Below are 16,596 nucleotides of genomic sequence, written 5' to 3'. Positions count from 1 at the left end.
ATGCACGAGTGCATGACCCGGATAAGCGTTGCGCTTGGTGCGCTTCGAAGCACGCGGTCACGGAGCTCAGTTTGTTCGAAGGAGCAAGGGATTATCCGGGAGAGCCACGGGAAAACACGCCGTCGGCTGGCGATGGGTTTCGGCAGCAAAAACCTGCCTGGCACAGCCGAACCGCCCCGCTGAGGCAGACGCAGCGCCCGAGAACGTGTTAAAGCATCCAGAAATAACAGGCGCCAAACGAACAGATTACGGCTAAGTATAATAAACGCTGTCTGAAGTTACGTCCTTCCCTTCCCCCCCCCGACTCTCTTCCTCCACTTTCGGGATTTACCTGTCTGCAGGCGCAGACAGACGTGGCGCGGTGGAAACCACCTCACTCGTAACCCCTGTGGGAAACAACCAGGCGTTTCTGCTTTTCGGTGCAGAAGAGGCAGGGGTTCAAAACCGCTCTGACAAAGATGGGTTTTGGACAAGAGCCACCCTGAGTGCGTTGGAAGGGCCTCTTGTGGAAGGGGTCATCGATACGTGACCCAGAAGGCGTCACATCTTCCCACTGTGTGGGAGGGGGAGGCGGGGGGGGGAAGACTTCAGGGCTCTTCCGTCACTTAACCTCGGCAGAGCCAAGCGAGATCCCCGCCTTCTGCTCGACCCCATCGCGAGGCACAGCCATTTCCAGAGGAAAAGTTCACTTCGGCTGGAGCCTCAACAGCCCTTGGAGATGTGCCGTCCCCTCTCAGCGGAGAAAGGGGCAGCCCTGCGAGGTACATCCCAACAAAAGGGGCTCGTTACGGGGCCAAACCTCTTATCTCGTGTGCTACTGCAAGCCAAGAGTGATGCTCTAAGAACTGTTACACAGCACAGCCAGCTCATACTGCCCTGCAAAGCAGAAACTCCTTGGTGGGCCACTTCTATTGCGATACACCGAGATGTGCTGTGCTTCTCACCCTCGTTTGCCCTCTTCTGCACCTCCTGGGCAGCCCTGAAAGTTCAAGCAGTCTCCCTGGTCCAGAACAGACCTGTCCTCACTTCGTTCAGACTTCATACCTGTTCTTTCAGAAGTTTAGGTGTAAAATCTGCGTATGTGTTAGAGCGGTTTCACGCTCAGGCAGCTCCTCCAAGCCCCGCAGCAGAGAGCTGCCACTCCTCTGGTGGCCGGACCAATTCAATCTTTATCAATTAAAGGCCATTAGCCTAATTGTTCTCTTCCTCCCTGCGCAACCAGCACGCTGAGCTCTCCCAGCACGCTGCGGCTCTCACACACCGCCTTGGAGGTCACGCGTTGTTGTTTTGGATATGTATTAAAAACAGGAAATAATAAGCGTGCTCCTTCTGATATTCCATGAAAATCGCACGCCGGATTTCTAATGCTTGTTAAGTCCCCGGTGCTTCGGTGAGGTTTGTTATGCTTCCAGGATTAAGTGTTAATTTTACTTACGGGTAGGAATGCAAAGCCAGAAAGTCAGCCGAGCGTATTTCTGGTTTGTTCACTTGTGTGTGTGTGTTTTTTTTTTAACACTGGGTGTGAAACACAGCTTTTGGAGACCCTGTTCCCTGCTCCCAGCTCGCTGACGTTGTGTAGGTACATTGTATAGGCACTGAAACCGCATTAGCACACACACCTGGAGCACAACCAGCTATGGGCTAGAACAAAACCTGCTCATCCTCCACTACTTCTATCAGTGTCGGAGCCATTGCCTCAGAACTTGATTTGGTCACTCCAGCAGCCGCTGACGTACGTCCAAGAAACCAGCCACCAGCCACACAGCCGAGCAGCTCAGGTCCAGAACAGGGCCAGCTGATGCCATTTTCGGTAATCACTGACGTGCCAATTCAGAGGAAGAGCACAACACTTTCCACGACCACCGGATCAACTCTCGTAACAGCACGAACCTGGGAAAGAACCCATTTAGACATCTAACAGCAACAACTCCTGCGCTGCATTTAAAGGCAGACATGCCCTGGAATCAGCAGGAACTACAATGATTATTTCTGTCGTGGGACAGGGGGGAGCTAATAGAAAAGTTGAAATAAATCATCCTGTAATGTTCCTTGCTATATAGTGCCACCTTGCTGTCAATTCATCAATAAAGATGACAGATGCAGAGGGCTGATGCTTTCGTACAAGATGTGCATGTGTGAACTTCAAGTAACGGAGCTCCACGAGTGAACCGTTGGCTGAAATACAGCATTAAAGCCAGCTTCAAGCCGGATCCTGAGATCCCAGCTGTGAGCACAGCTGGAGGACACGGCTCCTCCGCGCTGGATGCTCCAGGACTGGTGTCAGCCCTGCACCTGCTCTCTGCTGCACTGGCTGGAAGCTTGCAGAGGACAGGTTCTCTCTCCTCTGCCTTCTCTCCGTCACCGGGCCCTTACACGTCAGTCTCCTGCCTTTCCTCACCTCATGTATTAACCTCTTAATCCACGCGTGCAGCACCACTCGATACCTGCGCTCCTTAAATCCAGTGGGAAAATCAATGGGGGAGTCTGACAGCAGAGTGCTGGGAGCGGCTGATTAGGAGGCAATTAACAGCTCGTTCCTGAAGGATCAAGGAACCCATAGCTTCGCAAACCAGGGCTTTTGCAGTTGTCACCTTAACGGGTAAGGGCACCAGTGGGCTTGTCTTGCAGACTTTCCCCATGTGTTCATCACACCACCGATGGCTTTTTATTTGCGTTATTTCCGAAAGCGGACCGGCTAACCGTCAGTGGGCTTTCCAGGAGCTAACGTTTCCTTGCCCTGAACCCACGGCCCAGCGGCCCAGCTCGAGAGATCCCGAGGAGAAGAATTACACGGTTCCTGTTTCCCTACGGCTTCAAAGAAAAGGCTGCCCTGCGGAGGTGACTTTGCCACCCACCGAGGCCCAGCCGATGCGCTGCGGGGAGACCCAGCCGCCGAGCCAGACTCCTCGCTTTCACAGCAGCAACAGGAGCACTCAGGAAAAAAAAAAAAAAAAAAAAAAGGAAAAGGAAAGAAAAGCCCACACTGCACAAGGTGAGGCTAGAATGTCATGAAAGGCAGCCCAATAAAGGCTCCTTTATGGATGGCATTTCCATCCAGGCGGCCGAGCCCTTCCTCTCCGGCTCAGGGGTGACAGCTCGCGAGCACGCACCCATCACCGGAGCGGATTCGGTTTCACAGGCAAGGATCTCGGGGTTAAGGGCACCCACCTCTAACCCTCTCGGTTCCCCAGCAATCCCGGCCTCAATCAGCAGGTTAAAGGTGAAAGCGGGCCTTATAAGCCGGGCGGTGTCCGTTTCCCCGCTCAGATGGCTGCCTCACGGCCTCCCGCAATCAGAGGGCACGGCAGGGAGGAGAGCCCTCCCGCTGCCCGTGGGGGCGAGCTCCTGCTCCTTAGGGGCCCACAGCAGACCCCTGAAGCAACAGCAACCTGCTGCAGGGTTTGGGGCCACCAGCAGGGCTGAGGGTGCCCGGGGGAGGCAGGTCTACAGCTGGCTTAGAGGAATAAAGCCCAGCCACGAGCTGCGGCTCTGGTGCGAAGTCCCCTTTGGCTGAGGTTCTTCCTGGAGTCCCATCTGAGTGGCTGCACTGTTTGCTATCACAAAATATAGGTGAAAACAAGAGACAGGATTGATGAGTGATCTCATCATGTTTTACCGAATCGTTCTAAGCAGACGGGCTCGGAAAGAAAACGTAATGTCACTGCTAACATCAGCAGAGCCACGCAGCGGTGCTGGGTGTACGGGAGAGCACACACCAAGCCTCAGACGTGGGGGTGGCATGAAAAGCCCAGTCATCCCTGAGCAAACCCCAGGAGCCAACCCAGCACACCAACTAAGGTAAAAACAAGCAAGTCCTACCCCAGCACCCGCTGATTTCAGCAGGGGCTGGACGTCTAAAGGAGCCAGGTGTTCTGTTCGCATGGCAGCTCAAGGAATTTCATGCGCAACCAGGACCTATCAAAATGCATCCCTCTCTTTAAAACATCTCATTTCCTCCTCTTCTTTCTTCTGTCCAAGAATCTCGGCATGAAAGGGGATCTGATTGCTTTTTGTTTTTGTTTTTATTGTTCCACTCTGCAAAGTGTCGACAGACCCCACAATTTCCATTGCCATGCACTAACGAAAGAAACCCAGGCAGTGCTTTCCGCGTAAGAGAAGTGCTAACAGAATATGTTTGCACTCTAGATTTTATGTTTGAAGGCTCTGGGGAGCGTCCAGGCTCTTTAATTCCTCAGCATGCCAATACATCCTTCCTGGATCAAGAGTGATGGATTCTGACGGAGCTGGAGCAGCCGAACGGACTAGGGCTCTGTGTGATTTTAATATAATTGAACTACAAAAGGGTATGTTTAAAGTAACATTAAGACTAGCTGAAACTCACCAAAGCAAGAAAAATCAGAGTTAAGGCTCTAAATCCACTCTGAGCTCATGCCTTTGTGCGTCTTTCCCTCTCCGCATTCCCCCTCTGCAGAGCCCAGCGAGCAGCAGCCCGGATTTTCAGCACAAACTTTGAACCAGCCTTCCTTTGTGAGTCAGACATTTAACACTGATTCAAAAATAAATAAATTACTTAATGTGCCCTTTTCAAATACTGGTGGGTTTTAGGCACTAAGAAAAAAAACATACCCTGAGCCTAACAAGCAAGAAAAACAGTGGTTTGGCCAAGCCACTGGAACGTCCTCCCCGGTCCTCGTGCGGCGGGTTAGCTGCAGCCCAGGGGATTCTCGCACAGTTCCCCGGGCAATGCCTGCCCAAAGATCCAGGTCTGAGCACATCTCCATGGCCATGCACACAAGGATGGACCGGAGTGGACAAAGAAATGCCTCTGTGTCACCTGTGTTGGGTCCCCAGTACGGATCACCCTTCCTGATGCCTGCTCTGGATGCACCGGGCAGCACCGGAGCTGCAGGAAATGTCCACGTGCTGGTGTCCAGCTGGAGCTTCAGGAGGTAGCACCACATCCTACAAACCATCTCCTTCCTTCTTAGCTGTGTCCTAACTGCTCTGAGAGAGATTTTAATCAAGGTCCAAGTGGTTGCCAGAAAAAAAGACAGCACTTTGCTCCCCGAGGTGCTACCAGCGGAGGTTAAAGTGGAAGGTGCTAACAGCCAGGAAGGATCACAGCACGAAGCAAGATTAAAGAAAAAAAGGCCCAGAATGAAACGTCTGTGGGGGTTTGTTTGTTAGCTTTTGGGTTTTTGAGTCATCCCATTCATCTTATCTTTCTGTTTCTTCACCCCTTCCAAATTTCCTAGGGTAAGGGAGATATGAGGACAAGGAGGGATGGGCACAAACACCCGAACACCCTGACGAGTGGAAATGGAAAGGGATTTGGAGCGCAAGCGGTGACACAGCAAGAGATGCCACGTACTTGTGTGAATTCCCACAGATCAGGGGCTGAAGCTATGGTCACGCCTTGCTCACAAGTGGAACAGGTACTACGTCTCACCATAGCAGCTTTCTTTCACCTCTCCGGCTTCCAGATAACCCGAACTCAAGGACCTGGCCAGCTCCACCTTGCAGAGAGCATGCGACTCATACAGTACGGGTACGTTAACTTCACCAGGTTTTAAATGGGCCTTAATAAATCAGTGACTGCACGCAAACTGCTTCTTTCCACCAGGTGATGACAGCAAACATTTTCAAAACCAAACGATTTCATTTCAAATACGGATTTGGAAAACAAACCCAGGCATTTCTTGAGAGATCAAGCTAGTGTACGAGCCTTGTTTTGTTAGCAGTATCATTTTATTACCCCATGCAGGTAACTTTTGAGAGGAAACGCAGCATGATGCTGAAGCAGCCTGGACAGCACTGAGGCCCACCATAAATTAACAGCAGACTACAGTTTTGAAATTGGTTTCCAGAGGCAATTTGGCATTTAGAAAAACCAGCCTAATTTGAGCCTGTGTAAGGAGAGAGGTGTGACAGAGGATGAAGGCGATGGTATCTCCACTTCTGAGAAGCTGATGTGGCTACGGCTTCTGGATGCCTGGATAAGCATTTATCACAGTCATGGGTATTACTAAACAAAATACCATTTCATCGGCAGCAGTGTGCTCGGCTCCAAGTCAGATGCATTTAGCCTGCCCCTTCTGCTCTCCCTCATCTGTTTAGACTCTTGAGATCTTCGTGTTTGCACAAGAAGCAGCAACATGGGCAGTTCTGAGTTGGCCTGTAGGCACTGCCGTAATGAACGTGATTAATAATGGTTGATGCATTATCTGAAGATACCAATCTGCGGAGGGAATTCGGAGAGGAGCAGCAAAAGTAATTAACAGCCTAGAGATATGATCTGAACAGCAAAAACCTGCATTTGAGGGTAATGATCAAACTAGCTCAAACCCATCACCGACGGGTAATTAAGAATTAAGGCTGCAACTGGAACATGTGTCTTCACACCTCGTTTCCTTACTGCCCAGGAACGAGATGACATTCGCAATGAAAGATTAACAGAACCCAACATCTCGCTTGACACCGCTTGGAAGGCAGCTCCAGGCAGGGCACACGCAGGATGGCTCCCGAGAGCCAGCACAGTGCTGCAGAGAGCTGAGCTGGAGAGAACAGGGTGCTGAGGCCATGGAGCAATGGTTAAATAATTAAAGCACGTGCTGTTAGGGAAGGACAGAATGCAGGGTAAAACCGAGAGAGGGTGCAGTTAAAAGGAGAGGGGAGACTGTAAGTTAAGTGAGATGTAAAATGCAGATGGTTTCTTCTACCCGAGGGTTGGTGAAAGGGCACTGGGCACTAGAGATGACCAGAAACCAAGATGTAGAAGAGTGCTCCTCAGAAAAGTAGGGTGTAGATCCCCCGCGATGCAGTCCTCAACCAGAGCCGTGCGATGGGTGTTCGTGTGAACCAGGCAAGCGGCAAGGACAAAGACGGGCGAGGTAGTGGGCCAGGAGGCTGGCAGCCTACAGAACGCTTTGGAGATGGAAAAAAAGCAACTGTCAAGGAAGTAGATTAGATGAAACCAGTGAGTCACCTTTTCATCTCTGCCTTGCTGCATCCAACGATTAAAGCTGCAGCTACTCCGTCTGCAACTGCTCTTACGACAGAAACCCGCGCTTCAAAGACGCAAGCAAGTACTTGTGAAGGAGAGACATCTTGCTGAGATGTTTAACTTAATTGATCCTCCCTCTAATACGATTTCCAACTTCCATTGCATCTACCAGCAAAACAAGTGGGGAAAACTTAGCCAAACCAGTTTTACACCTAACGAACCTCTCTCCACACCACTGCACTCTCGTGGGACTGGCAGTCCCTATCTCAGCAGGCTCAGGGCTGGCTCCAAGGTTCACCCAATGTCCTGCTTGCACGCTGCTCTTCAGATATCTCCTTAGACTTCACAGGGCAGGAAATCCACATCTAATTGCAAAATACAAAAATAAGTTAAAAAAAAAAACACAACCCAGCAATCCAGGGCTTCCTGCCTAGTGGGAACAAACCTGCAGGTGGCCTGGATGCTGCCTTGAAACTCTTGGAGGGACTTTCTCCATCTTCCCACCATTGAACTGCTTCAGAGCAGAGAGCCTTGTAGTGTCATCTCAAGGCACATACCCATCCGGCCTTGGCCCTTCAGCCCAAATTTGCAAGGGCTTCCCCTCAGCCACCGTGTTTGGGACTGGTTACTGAAGCGGTGGACCATAAAGTAGCAGAAGATAGAACTACACCTCCCTCAATACAGGCTCACCTTGCACAACTCTGAGCTTCCAGAGCCTTTAAAGCAGCCAACAGCCAAGTCAAACGGAGTCTTAAGAACCCCACTTATCATCTGATAGATGAGGCTAAGCTAGATATCCACAAATACCAGCATTACCCTGTCTTTCAATGCAACGTTCACTCTTGCAGTTCCTTAAAAACGAGCGCAGAACCGAGAAATCCAGATCTCCCCTTGGTGTCTCTCAAGCCTGAGCTACGCGGTGAATTCTCTGATGTCTAAGGGATGAGGTCACCCTGCAGCTTTTCTCCAATATCCTGCCTCGTATTTTCACAGAACTTTCTAAGGGAGTTGGACCTTTGAAGTCCACCAACCAAACGTGGCCAAAGTGGGCCAGAAGATTCAGAAGTCGCTGGGGGAAATTAAGATAGAACAAGTGCACATTTCGTAAGGCTGAAAGTTCCTGCCTAACTTTTTATTTCATGTCTTCTAAACAAGCAAAAAAAAAAACCCTCCGGTAACTATGCGAACAATGCGGAAAAGATTTGTATGAGGGGAAGACAAATGGGGCACAGAACAGGGACAGAAGGGAATTCTGTTCTGGAGGGGAACGCTCTTTTATTAAGCATCTCTATCAGAGGAAAAATTAATGCATCAGACGGAGACCTCTCATTACGCAGCTGGCCGGCGTCCAACACAAACCCACAGTAACCACAACTGGCTTTCAAACACAGTAAAAAGAGCACATAAAATGTTTGCTATTTGACAGGCGGTAAGCAGAACAGCTGTTACACACCCAAAGATAGTGTTTGCCTATCTTACCTCACCGACGGCGTTTGGAAAGCTGGTGCGCAAATTCGTAAGCACCGTCCAGTTATAACCAGTAAGCTACACAGCGGAACGATGGAGTAGAAGAGGGGAACCTCACGGCCCTCATCCCTCGCGCACCCGTGAGCCTCCAGAAAGAAGGGCTCCTGGCTGCGCTTCTCCAAATCGCCCCTGATGCGGAAAGTTTGCACTTCCAGTGGAAATTCGACACACAGGATTTATAATCCGCTGGACAGACGGAGAGGCCTCCAGTAAGGAGCTCTAATCCAGCTAAGACATTCCCTCGCTAGAGCCCAGAGTGAAATTCTTCGAGTGCTGGAGACAGATTTTCCTTGGCGGGCAGCCACGAGCGTCGATCTGGCTTCTAGGAGAGATCAGCATGGCTGAGGATTGCAGCGACTTCACAGACAAACATAAAACCTTCCTCTTCAACCATCTTGCTTATAATAAACCCACGAAAATGAAAAGCTAAAACACTTCCAGCTGGCCAGAAGCTGCGGAGAGCACAGTGAACTTATTGCATGTGCAGGCTCGGGCTCATCCGAAGTCCCCTGGAGCTCCTCGGTGGCACTGGGACCTGCAGCGGGATTTGGACCCCGGTGCTCAAGTCACTTTTGAAAGAAAGATGCGGCAGAGCAGATTATTGAGGCGCCCTTCATATTTTAGCAAGGTTATTTATGGAACCAAATTTATGTCAGATTTCCAGCAAACAGCAAGGAGCACATGTGAGCAAGGTTTAAACTTGAAGGGGAAAAGTAACTATTGCTTCCTTGTAAAGCCTTAAATATTTGAGTAGCACTGTCAGACACTGGTTATAAAAGGGCTCTTACAAAGGGATTTGAGATGCAACTCGGTTTCCTTTATCACTTCATTAAAGGCACTTATGGATTTAGAATTGTCCCAGGATGGGAAGAAAAGTCACTTTTTAAATTACTGTCTGCTCAGAATTGTAATTCTGATTCTCTGGGCTTGACTCTTCTCCTCTTTACCATGCAGTGATGGGATTTCTCCCAGCTTCCATGAGCACAACAGGAGAATCAAGGTTTCGTTTGTGCAGAGGGATCTTACATTTGAGTCTGCTGCACTGAGCAAGGACGAACTCTGGTGCTCCTAGACAACAACATTTTAATAAATCTACTTTCCATTGCACAGATCTGTATTTGAGAGACAAAGCCAATCGCTGCGTTCTTCTACCATTTTACATTTTATTGTTCTAAGAATTCATTTTGGTTTTAAAGTAACTTAATCCTACAATACTTTGAATTTTTTTCTCTTATCTAGAAGTGCTTTTTAGCAGCTCAAGGTTGCCAGTACTGAAATGTGCTGGGAAGGGAGGGGGAAATCTCTTTAATTTCGCTACTTTGTGCATTTTTTGCTCAGTCATTTTTTCCTCCCTACACAGCAAAGCTGGACTGCTTCTGCCTGCTCATGCAAAACCACGCTAATTGACAGGACAGCTCCAAGGTAGGTACAAAGCTACCTGTAACATAAACCCGAAATTACTTTTAACCTTTTGAAAAGTCTGTCTGGATGTCAGGTTGGAAACGCCCTCCCAGCAGCCGTGCAGGAGTTCCTTCCCAGGCAAAGGAAAACAGCCAGACACACAAACGCTGTCAGGTGGTAACTTTTTCCTGTTCGTCACTTTATGTCAACATGGCGTTAACATTCAGCGGCTTGAACGAGAAAGAACGCCATGCCTAAAAAGAACAAATAAAAAATAAATGAAAGATAAAAAAAAAGAAAGACCTCTCTTTGCTGTACCTTCATCCATCCACCCTTCCAGCTCTCTCCAGCTCCCAGGTGTGGCAGCCGGAGCCTTGGTCCGACAAGAAGTGCCATGGTGGTGGAAACATTTGGCTTGTGACAGCCCCAGAGCAGCCAAAGGAGCTTCACACAAAGTCTGGTGGCACATTACATGTCATGGGATCAGGGCATCGAGAAGCAGGGAGCTCTCATCTTTTCATGTGGTCGCTAATCTCAATAAACCGGGGATCAGTGGACTACTCTGCTCTGCTCGGTGCGACAAGTTGTTGTCTGTTTTCTGTACAATACTTGCTATCCAGAAGAAATCTAGGTCTGCCTGTTCTCACCTGACACTCAACAGGCCAGAGCATTTCCCTTTTGTCCTCGCAACATTAAGAAAAGCTATTATTTTCAAATGCAAGGAAAAGGTGGGAGTGCCTTCCAAAACAAAGAAGAAAATGTTCTGTACAAAGAACATTTGACAGAGGAGGAAGAATTGTCGAGGGCTACTGTTCAGCCTTCTCCTCACTCACGCTGAATTCATTTGGCTGCGTTTTGCAGCTATGAACCATACAAACATTTCACATATCCCTGTCTCCTGCTAATGCACTGGCTCGAAGCAGCTGAACCTCACAGCGCATTTTTAAGGCATTTCATTCTTCAAAAAGCCACAGCTTTCCTCTTCAAAATCCCTGCATTCACGTCTTCGTGCTTGGAAAAGAACCAAAAAGCCTCCACATTTCCTTATACCCAGGAGGTTGCAAGTGCATTGCGTATTGCAGTCAACAAAGTGCCAAGAAGCTAATGAAGATAAAAGTGTCAACACGTAGCGGTGATACCACACACCTTTTCCATGTAGCTGTTCTGACCATTCTGTGAAGAGATTTGGCAGTTGCTCACGGGTCCGAGTACGCAACGCGACCACTCGGCGTCTCGGTGTTATTAAACTTATTGCTGCTCTGCAGAAGTGTCATTGCATGACAGATTGCTCCGCACATCAATTGGATGCAGAGAAGTTCTCAAACCCTTACGGGTTAAAAGCGGCTCCAGCATGAATCAGAGTCACAGTGGTAAGGAGATCATCGATACAAGGGATTATGCAGATTTAAGAAATACCCTCGGCACCCGAAAGTTTTCAGAATGCAAACTACGTCAACCCTGAAAACAAGAGGCACTGCATCATGATGGCAGGAGGGACAAAGCCAGGGGGGTTTAACAGACAAAAAAAGATTGTTTTAATAGGAGAGAAGCATCAGTCATTGAGTCTTACTTCATTCAGACTTTCTATCCAACCCATCCATCTTCGGTGCCAAGAGATGACAGGACCACCTCACTTTTTCCCCCCAGCCTAGTATATCAATAATGCCCATTTCTACCGCTAACAAATGACTCGCTAGCATGGCCCCTTTCCCTCAACTGGCTTGCCAAGCCCTACGAATGCCTCAGTACCTGCTATGGTCAAGTTGGCTCTAACGGGGCCCCTTGAGAGGTGGGCACCGATGGGTGGAGCACGATCGTCTTCTCCAACAGCCACTTTGTCATTCAGGGTTGGGGACCATCTGCGAAGAGGGGACCGGGGCGGGGGAGCAGGGCCAAAGACAGACACAAACGCGCCCCGCGCACACCCTCCCCACACAAACCGGAATGCAAATTCCTTCGCCCTCGCAAAACGCCCCTCCGGGCATTATCTGTGAACAAAAGTGCTCGAGGCAGGCGGTCTCTGCATCAGTGCTCTCTCTGTTAGCAACACCTGCTTCGCGTCAGCCGGCGGAGTCGCGGAGTTATCTTTTTGCCATGGCCGCGGAAGCCAACGGGAGCACAATGGCCTCATCGGCCCGGGTCAGGCGCGGCTTTCTTTCTGGCCCCATACCACCAGCCCTTTTCACCTCCACCATCTCCAGGACCCCGGAGCGCTAAACAAGGAGGTGGCTCCGAGTGCGGGGAGGCGGGGGAGCGCCTGGGGGGGGAAATATAGGTCTCTGGCGTAAATCACCAACGCCGTTTCCCCTCCTCTCCCTTTCCTTAAGACCTGATGGTCTTCAGTCACACATCTTAAAAGAAAAACAAAAAACAAAAACACAAAGACTTACTTGTCTCAAGTCGATGAAGGCCAACTGCAGCGTGTCCCCTTGGAACCCAGGCACTGGGCCGGATCTGGCAAACTCTGTGGGAAAGAAAAGAGGATAAAAAGCGCCTTTAACTAACCATGGACAGGGAGATTGGCAGACGGATGACAGGGAAGACAAGAGAGGCTGGGGGAGAGGAGGACCGCACTTCTAAGGAGTCATGTCTCCCTCCCTTCAGCTTCTTTGTTCGCCCTTCAAAATTCGTGTCATCAAAACACCATTAATTCCACCGTCCTGACAGCAAGGAAACTGTACTAATTCGACCTGAAATTTATTCCCATGAGCCGTACTGGGCTTCAGAGTATTTGTTTTGTGAATGGACAAACAACTCGCCGAGAAGAAAGGGGGGGATGGGGGTGGAAAAGTTTTTCCTCTCAACACAATAAAATCTTCAGCTGTGAAACTCTTTTCAGTTCCGAAAGCTATTTATATTTTAGGGCGCTGAAGGAATTTTCTAATTTCACGCCTGTCACCAGGCTCCATAAGCATTCATCAAAAAAATATGCCCAGCCGCATCATTAATTATTCGGCAGCAGATTATTTGCATTATCTGGTATGGAGCGCTATTGCCAGCATACAGTCACCCGAAATGGGAAGAATCGCGGCCATTATGTGGCATATTTATTTATTTTGGATGAAGACATCTGACAACTGAATAACATTGTCTTCTAAAGCAAAGAGAATATTTTCAAGGCCACATTTACCTCCTTCCAATGTAATCTGGCCAAAATGTCATACTTAAGTCATTTATTTGTCTTCTAATTCATTATTTAAATCAAGTCTAAAGCCACCAAGGGGGACTTTAACAAATACATGTTAGAGGACCTTAGTTCTTCCATGCCATTTAACAGCTTTTACTTGGTAGCGCTCATGAAGCCAATGACTGCACATATTCAAGTGCGCCTTTTGAAGATGCGTCCAAGGTTGATTTTGCCCAACTTCACTTAGTTTTCACCCTCTTTAGCTACAGAAATAATGGCTTTATCTCTGCGCTCCATGCAACTTTTCATCACCAAGGGGACCTAATTTGTGAAGCCACAACTCAACATCATGAAAGACTCAAGAGGGAGTTTCCACCCTTGGCAGAGTTTTGCTGCTCCTGCAGTCTCTGAAGATGTTGCGTGCTGGAACGGAGAGTTTTCATGAGATGCAGCAGAGCGTGATGGCAGAAAAGAACAAGAGAAGGGAAATATATAACAACCTACGTATTTCTACATTGCATAACGTCAAAGTCTACTATTGCTCAACCATTCTGGTTTTCACCGTAAAGGAATCCTCCAAACCCTCCAGAATTTCTGGAAAACTAAGGAATAAAGAAGGCTCGGCAATAAGAAATTTGGATTTTCCCTTCTCTCTCCATGACTGCACAAAGGTACTAGTGGTCATAGTTTGTCCCGTCCTTATACCCTAAGCCATTTCAAGCCATTTCTTGAATGCTTCTTTCAAAAGTTACCTCATTTTCAAGCAAATGTCACAAAGAAGGCAAAGAAATCATTACAGACCTATTTCTAAAGACTTATAGCAGCCCAGTCATATAAGCAGCCCCCGTGGCTTTAACAAGGGCAGAGTAATAAATTAGAAAGTTGGGATTCAGACCTGCTCCTGAACTGCCTTATTTCTGGAAATCGGAGAGGGGTTATTTGTCGGCTTTCTGGCTCCACCTTCCATTAAAATCTTGGGATGGAGAACATCCTTCAATACAGACAGAGGGCACAGCTGCAGGGGCACAGCAGCCACTTTTCAGACATTCACAGCTTTGCTTTTTAATGTGTGCAGATGCCAGAAGAGCCCCACGACTGAAACGATCACTCATCTTCGCAGCGATCACTCAAGTGACAACTGCTGCAGGACAATAAAACAGAAGACTGCTTCTCTTCGCAAAGTCAAAGCAAAGTTGTTTTGTTACAAAATCTAAACACTGGCTAACAAACACGGCTTTAGTCATTATTTGTATCCAGTGCTTCCATTAGAAACTGATAATAACAAAAAAAATAGAAAAAGTATGTTAACATTTAGATGTTGAAAAGCAAAAGCAGGAATCAAAGCCAGGAGAACCCATCCACTGTTGTGTCTATGGACTTCTTGTCACTTTTCCATGGGATGGGACCGGACAGAGGTAGGGTCTGTTCAGCTTCCAGCCAGTTTCACTGACCAGTACTGCAATATTTAGGCTGCAAATAGTCCCAAGTGAATTCATATTTAACCCTCAAAAACTGTTTTAATTAATTGTAACTGCATAGTCATCTTAATGTACGTTTGCTGCAAAACTTGGGTGTAGCTTGCCTGAACCAGCGCACACACACGCAAGGCAGGGCTAACACAAGCTTTCTGAATCTGATCTGCAAGGGATAAATCATCTTTACACATTCGCTGTACGCCCCACTGTCTCATCTGGAAAAATTATCCCCAAAGCCACATCAAGCCTAAAACACCCCCACGTTGAAAAAGCACGTACCTGAGAAGCTAAAAACTTGTAGATGTGTGAAATAGCCTTTGAGCTGCTTCTTGCGAGGTGAACCTGCCCTGGGCTGCTCCGAGCCACTGATGTCCTTACTTTGACGTACCCAACAAACTGGCTGAGCTGTTAGGTCCTACACTCTAAAGATGGGGTCACATCATGTTACTAATTATATTTTAAGCAACACTGGAAAAGAGCAGCCCCGAAAGGACTGCACTGAAAAGAACTTTCTATTTTAGATGTAAGGGTTTCACAGCTGCTAGGAATCTATTTAGAAGCACACATGGAGTTGTGAAATTTAAGATCTTCCCGAAAGCATGAATTTCAAATACTCATGAGAAAATGCCTGTGAATGGGTCCTGAATGTTTTCACAAGACTCGTGAATTTGTCACTATTGTCATCTGCTCACGAGCGATCCGAGATGGATTTTATCCCGAGCCATGGCTGCTAGTCAGCAGCTCACCCTCAGCTGTGTCCTGGTAAGCAACCTTTGGGGAGCAACGCCAGGGGAGTTATGGAGCAATATTGCCCTTTAACACTGCCCATTACAACAATGGTAGCACATTGAACACGCTCTTTATGAACCAACATTTGCTTGAACAGTAATTCCCATAAAAAGAACGGATTGGAGTCTCTGCGGTATTAACAACGCACTTGATACCCAAGAAGTGAAATGACATATGAGATCATATTACTTGTATTACAGGAGAAATTAGATCAAGAATACGGCTTATACGATACGAGAAAGCTGCTGCAGCAATTGACTGTAAGGAGCCAGAAGAGGAATGAATGCAGTGCTTCACCCCATGGTTGTTACAAAAATAGCTGTACCTTCTGTAATCATAGGTCACATTTTACATACCAATGCCACAAACTTATTTTGGAAGGAGAAATGAACAATGTCTTAAAGAGAAAAAGAAACAAAGAAGAGAACAGAGCTTTAGAGGAAAGACACAGCCAGTTCTTCTTGGTTTTAATCTCTTCAACCAGATTTCAGGATAATTTTCTCAGAACAACCAAGCACAGTGCTGGCCTCGGTACTGTCGGATTCATTTATTGTACTTTCTCCACTACCAAGGCAAGTGGCAAACATTGCAAGCCACCTACAGTACAGCCCCTTGAGCAGAAAATTACAAGAGAATAGAGCAGATCAGTATGCGCCTGTTTGTACAAAGCATTTAGCCAGGCTAAAGGTTTGAGAGACTTGTGTTCAGGCCAAAAAAGTAATGTCTTTGCAAGGTCTACAGGCCTGGGCCACCCAGGGCAGGTCACAGAGGGACTCTAACCTCTCTTCCAAAACTTTTCACCAATGAAAGAATCAAGGAACAGGAACCGTTAAGCCCTTTACAATGAACAAAGAATAAAGAGTTCAAACGCACGCAAGAAAAGAGACATCCACTGTAAATTAATTATACAGAACTGGAGGAATCTCTTTCTGTAAACTGTACACAGCTGTACGCATAGGGACGGGGTCTTATACATATTGTGTGGTTAAAATAAACACACCTGGCTAATTCCTCAGAAGATCAGTCTGAGGCAACATTTTCTCTAAATGACATGACACCACCAGAATTTATGATGACAGACCTGCCGGCTCAAGGTTATAGCAGCTCCTCTTGAGGGAAATCTGAAACATCCACTTGCGGTTGCATCTCTAGCAAACAAGTTTTTCCATTAGGTGAAACGACCACATCCATCTTCCCTGATGAATAATCTAGGTCTCAAAGCCATTGTCCTTACACAAACTCTTGGAAGACCACCTTAGAGAAGTCACACAACAGGACATCTTGCTCCTCACCCAGAGGCACAAAATGACACC

At 47.9% G+C, this 16,596-nt stretch overlaps 1 protein-coding gene across 11 annotated transcripts in view; it reads right to left on the bottom strand.

Annotated features, from left to right (window-relative positions):
• Window positions 1-16,596, bottom strand: part of EXOC6B (exocyst complex component 6B) — a 274,926-nt gene that overhangs the window by 54,832 nt on the left and 203,498 nt on the right. For all 11 annotated transcript variants that reach the window (XM_035324205.1, XM_035324197.1, XM_035324203.1 and 8 more), the window contains one exon: window positions 12,283-12,356. In XM_035324205.1, the coding sequence (XP_035180096.1) occupies window positions 12,283-12,356 (74 nt within the window). The remainder of the gene's footprint in view (window positions 1-12,282; window positions 12,357-16,596) is intronic.

This window comes from Oxyura jamaicensis, chromosome 4 (genome assembly GCF_011077185.1).
Source record: "Oxyura jamaicensis isolate SHBP4307 breed ruddy duck chromosome 4, BPBGC_Ojam_1.0, whole genome shotgun sequence".
Taxonomy (NCBI): domain Eukaryota; kingdom Metazoa; phylum Chordata; class Aves; order Anseriformes; family Anatidae; genus Oxyura; species Oxyura jamaicensis.
This window is presented reverse-complemented; position numbering and strand designations above follow the sequence as displayed.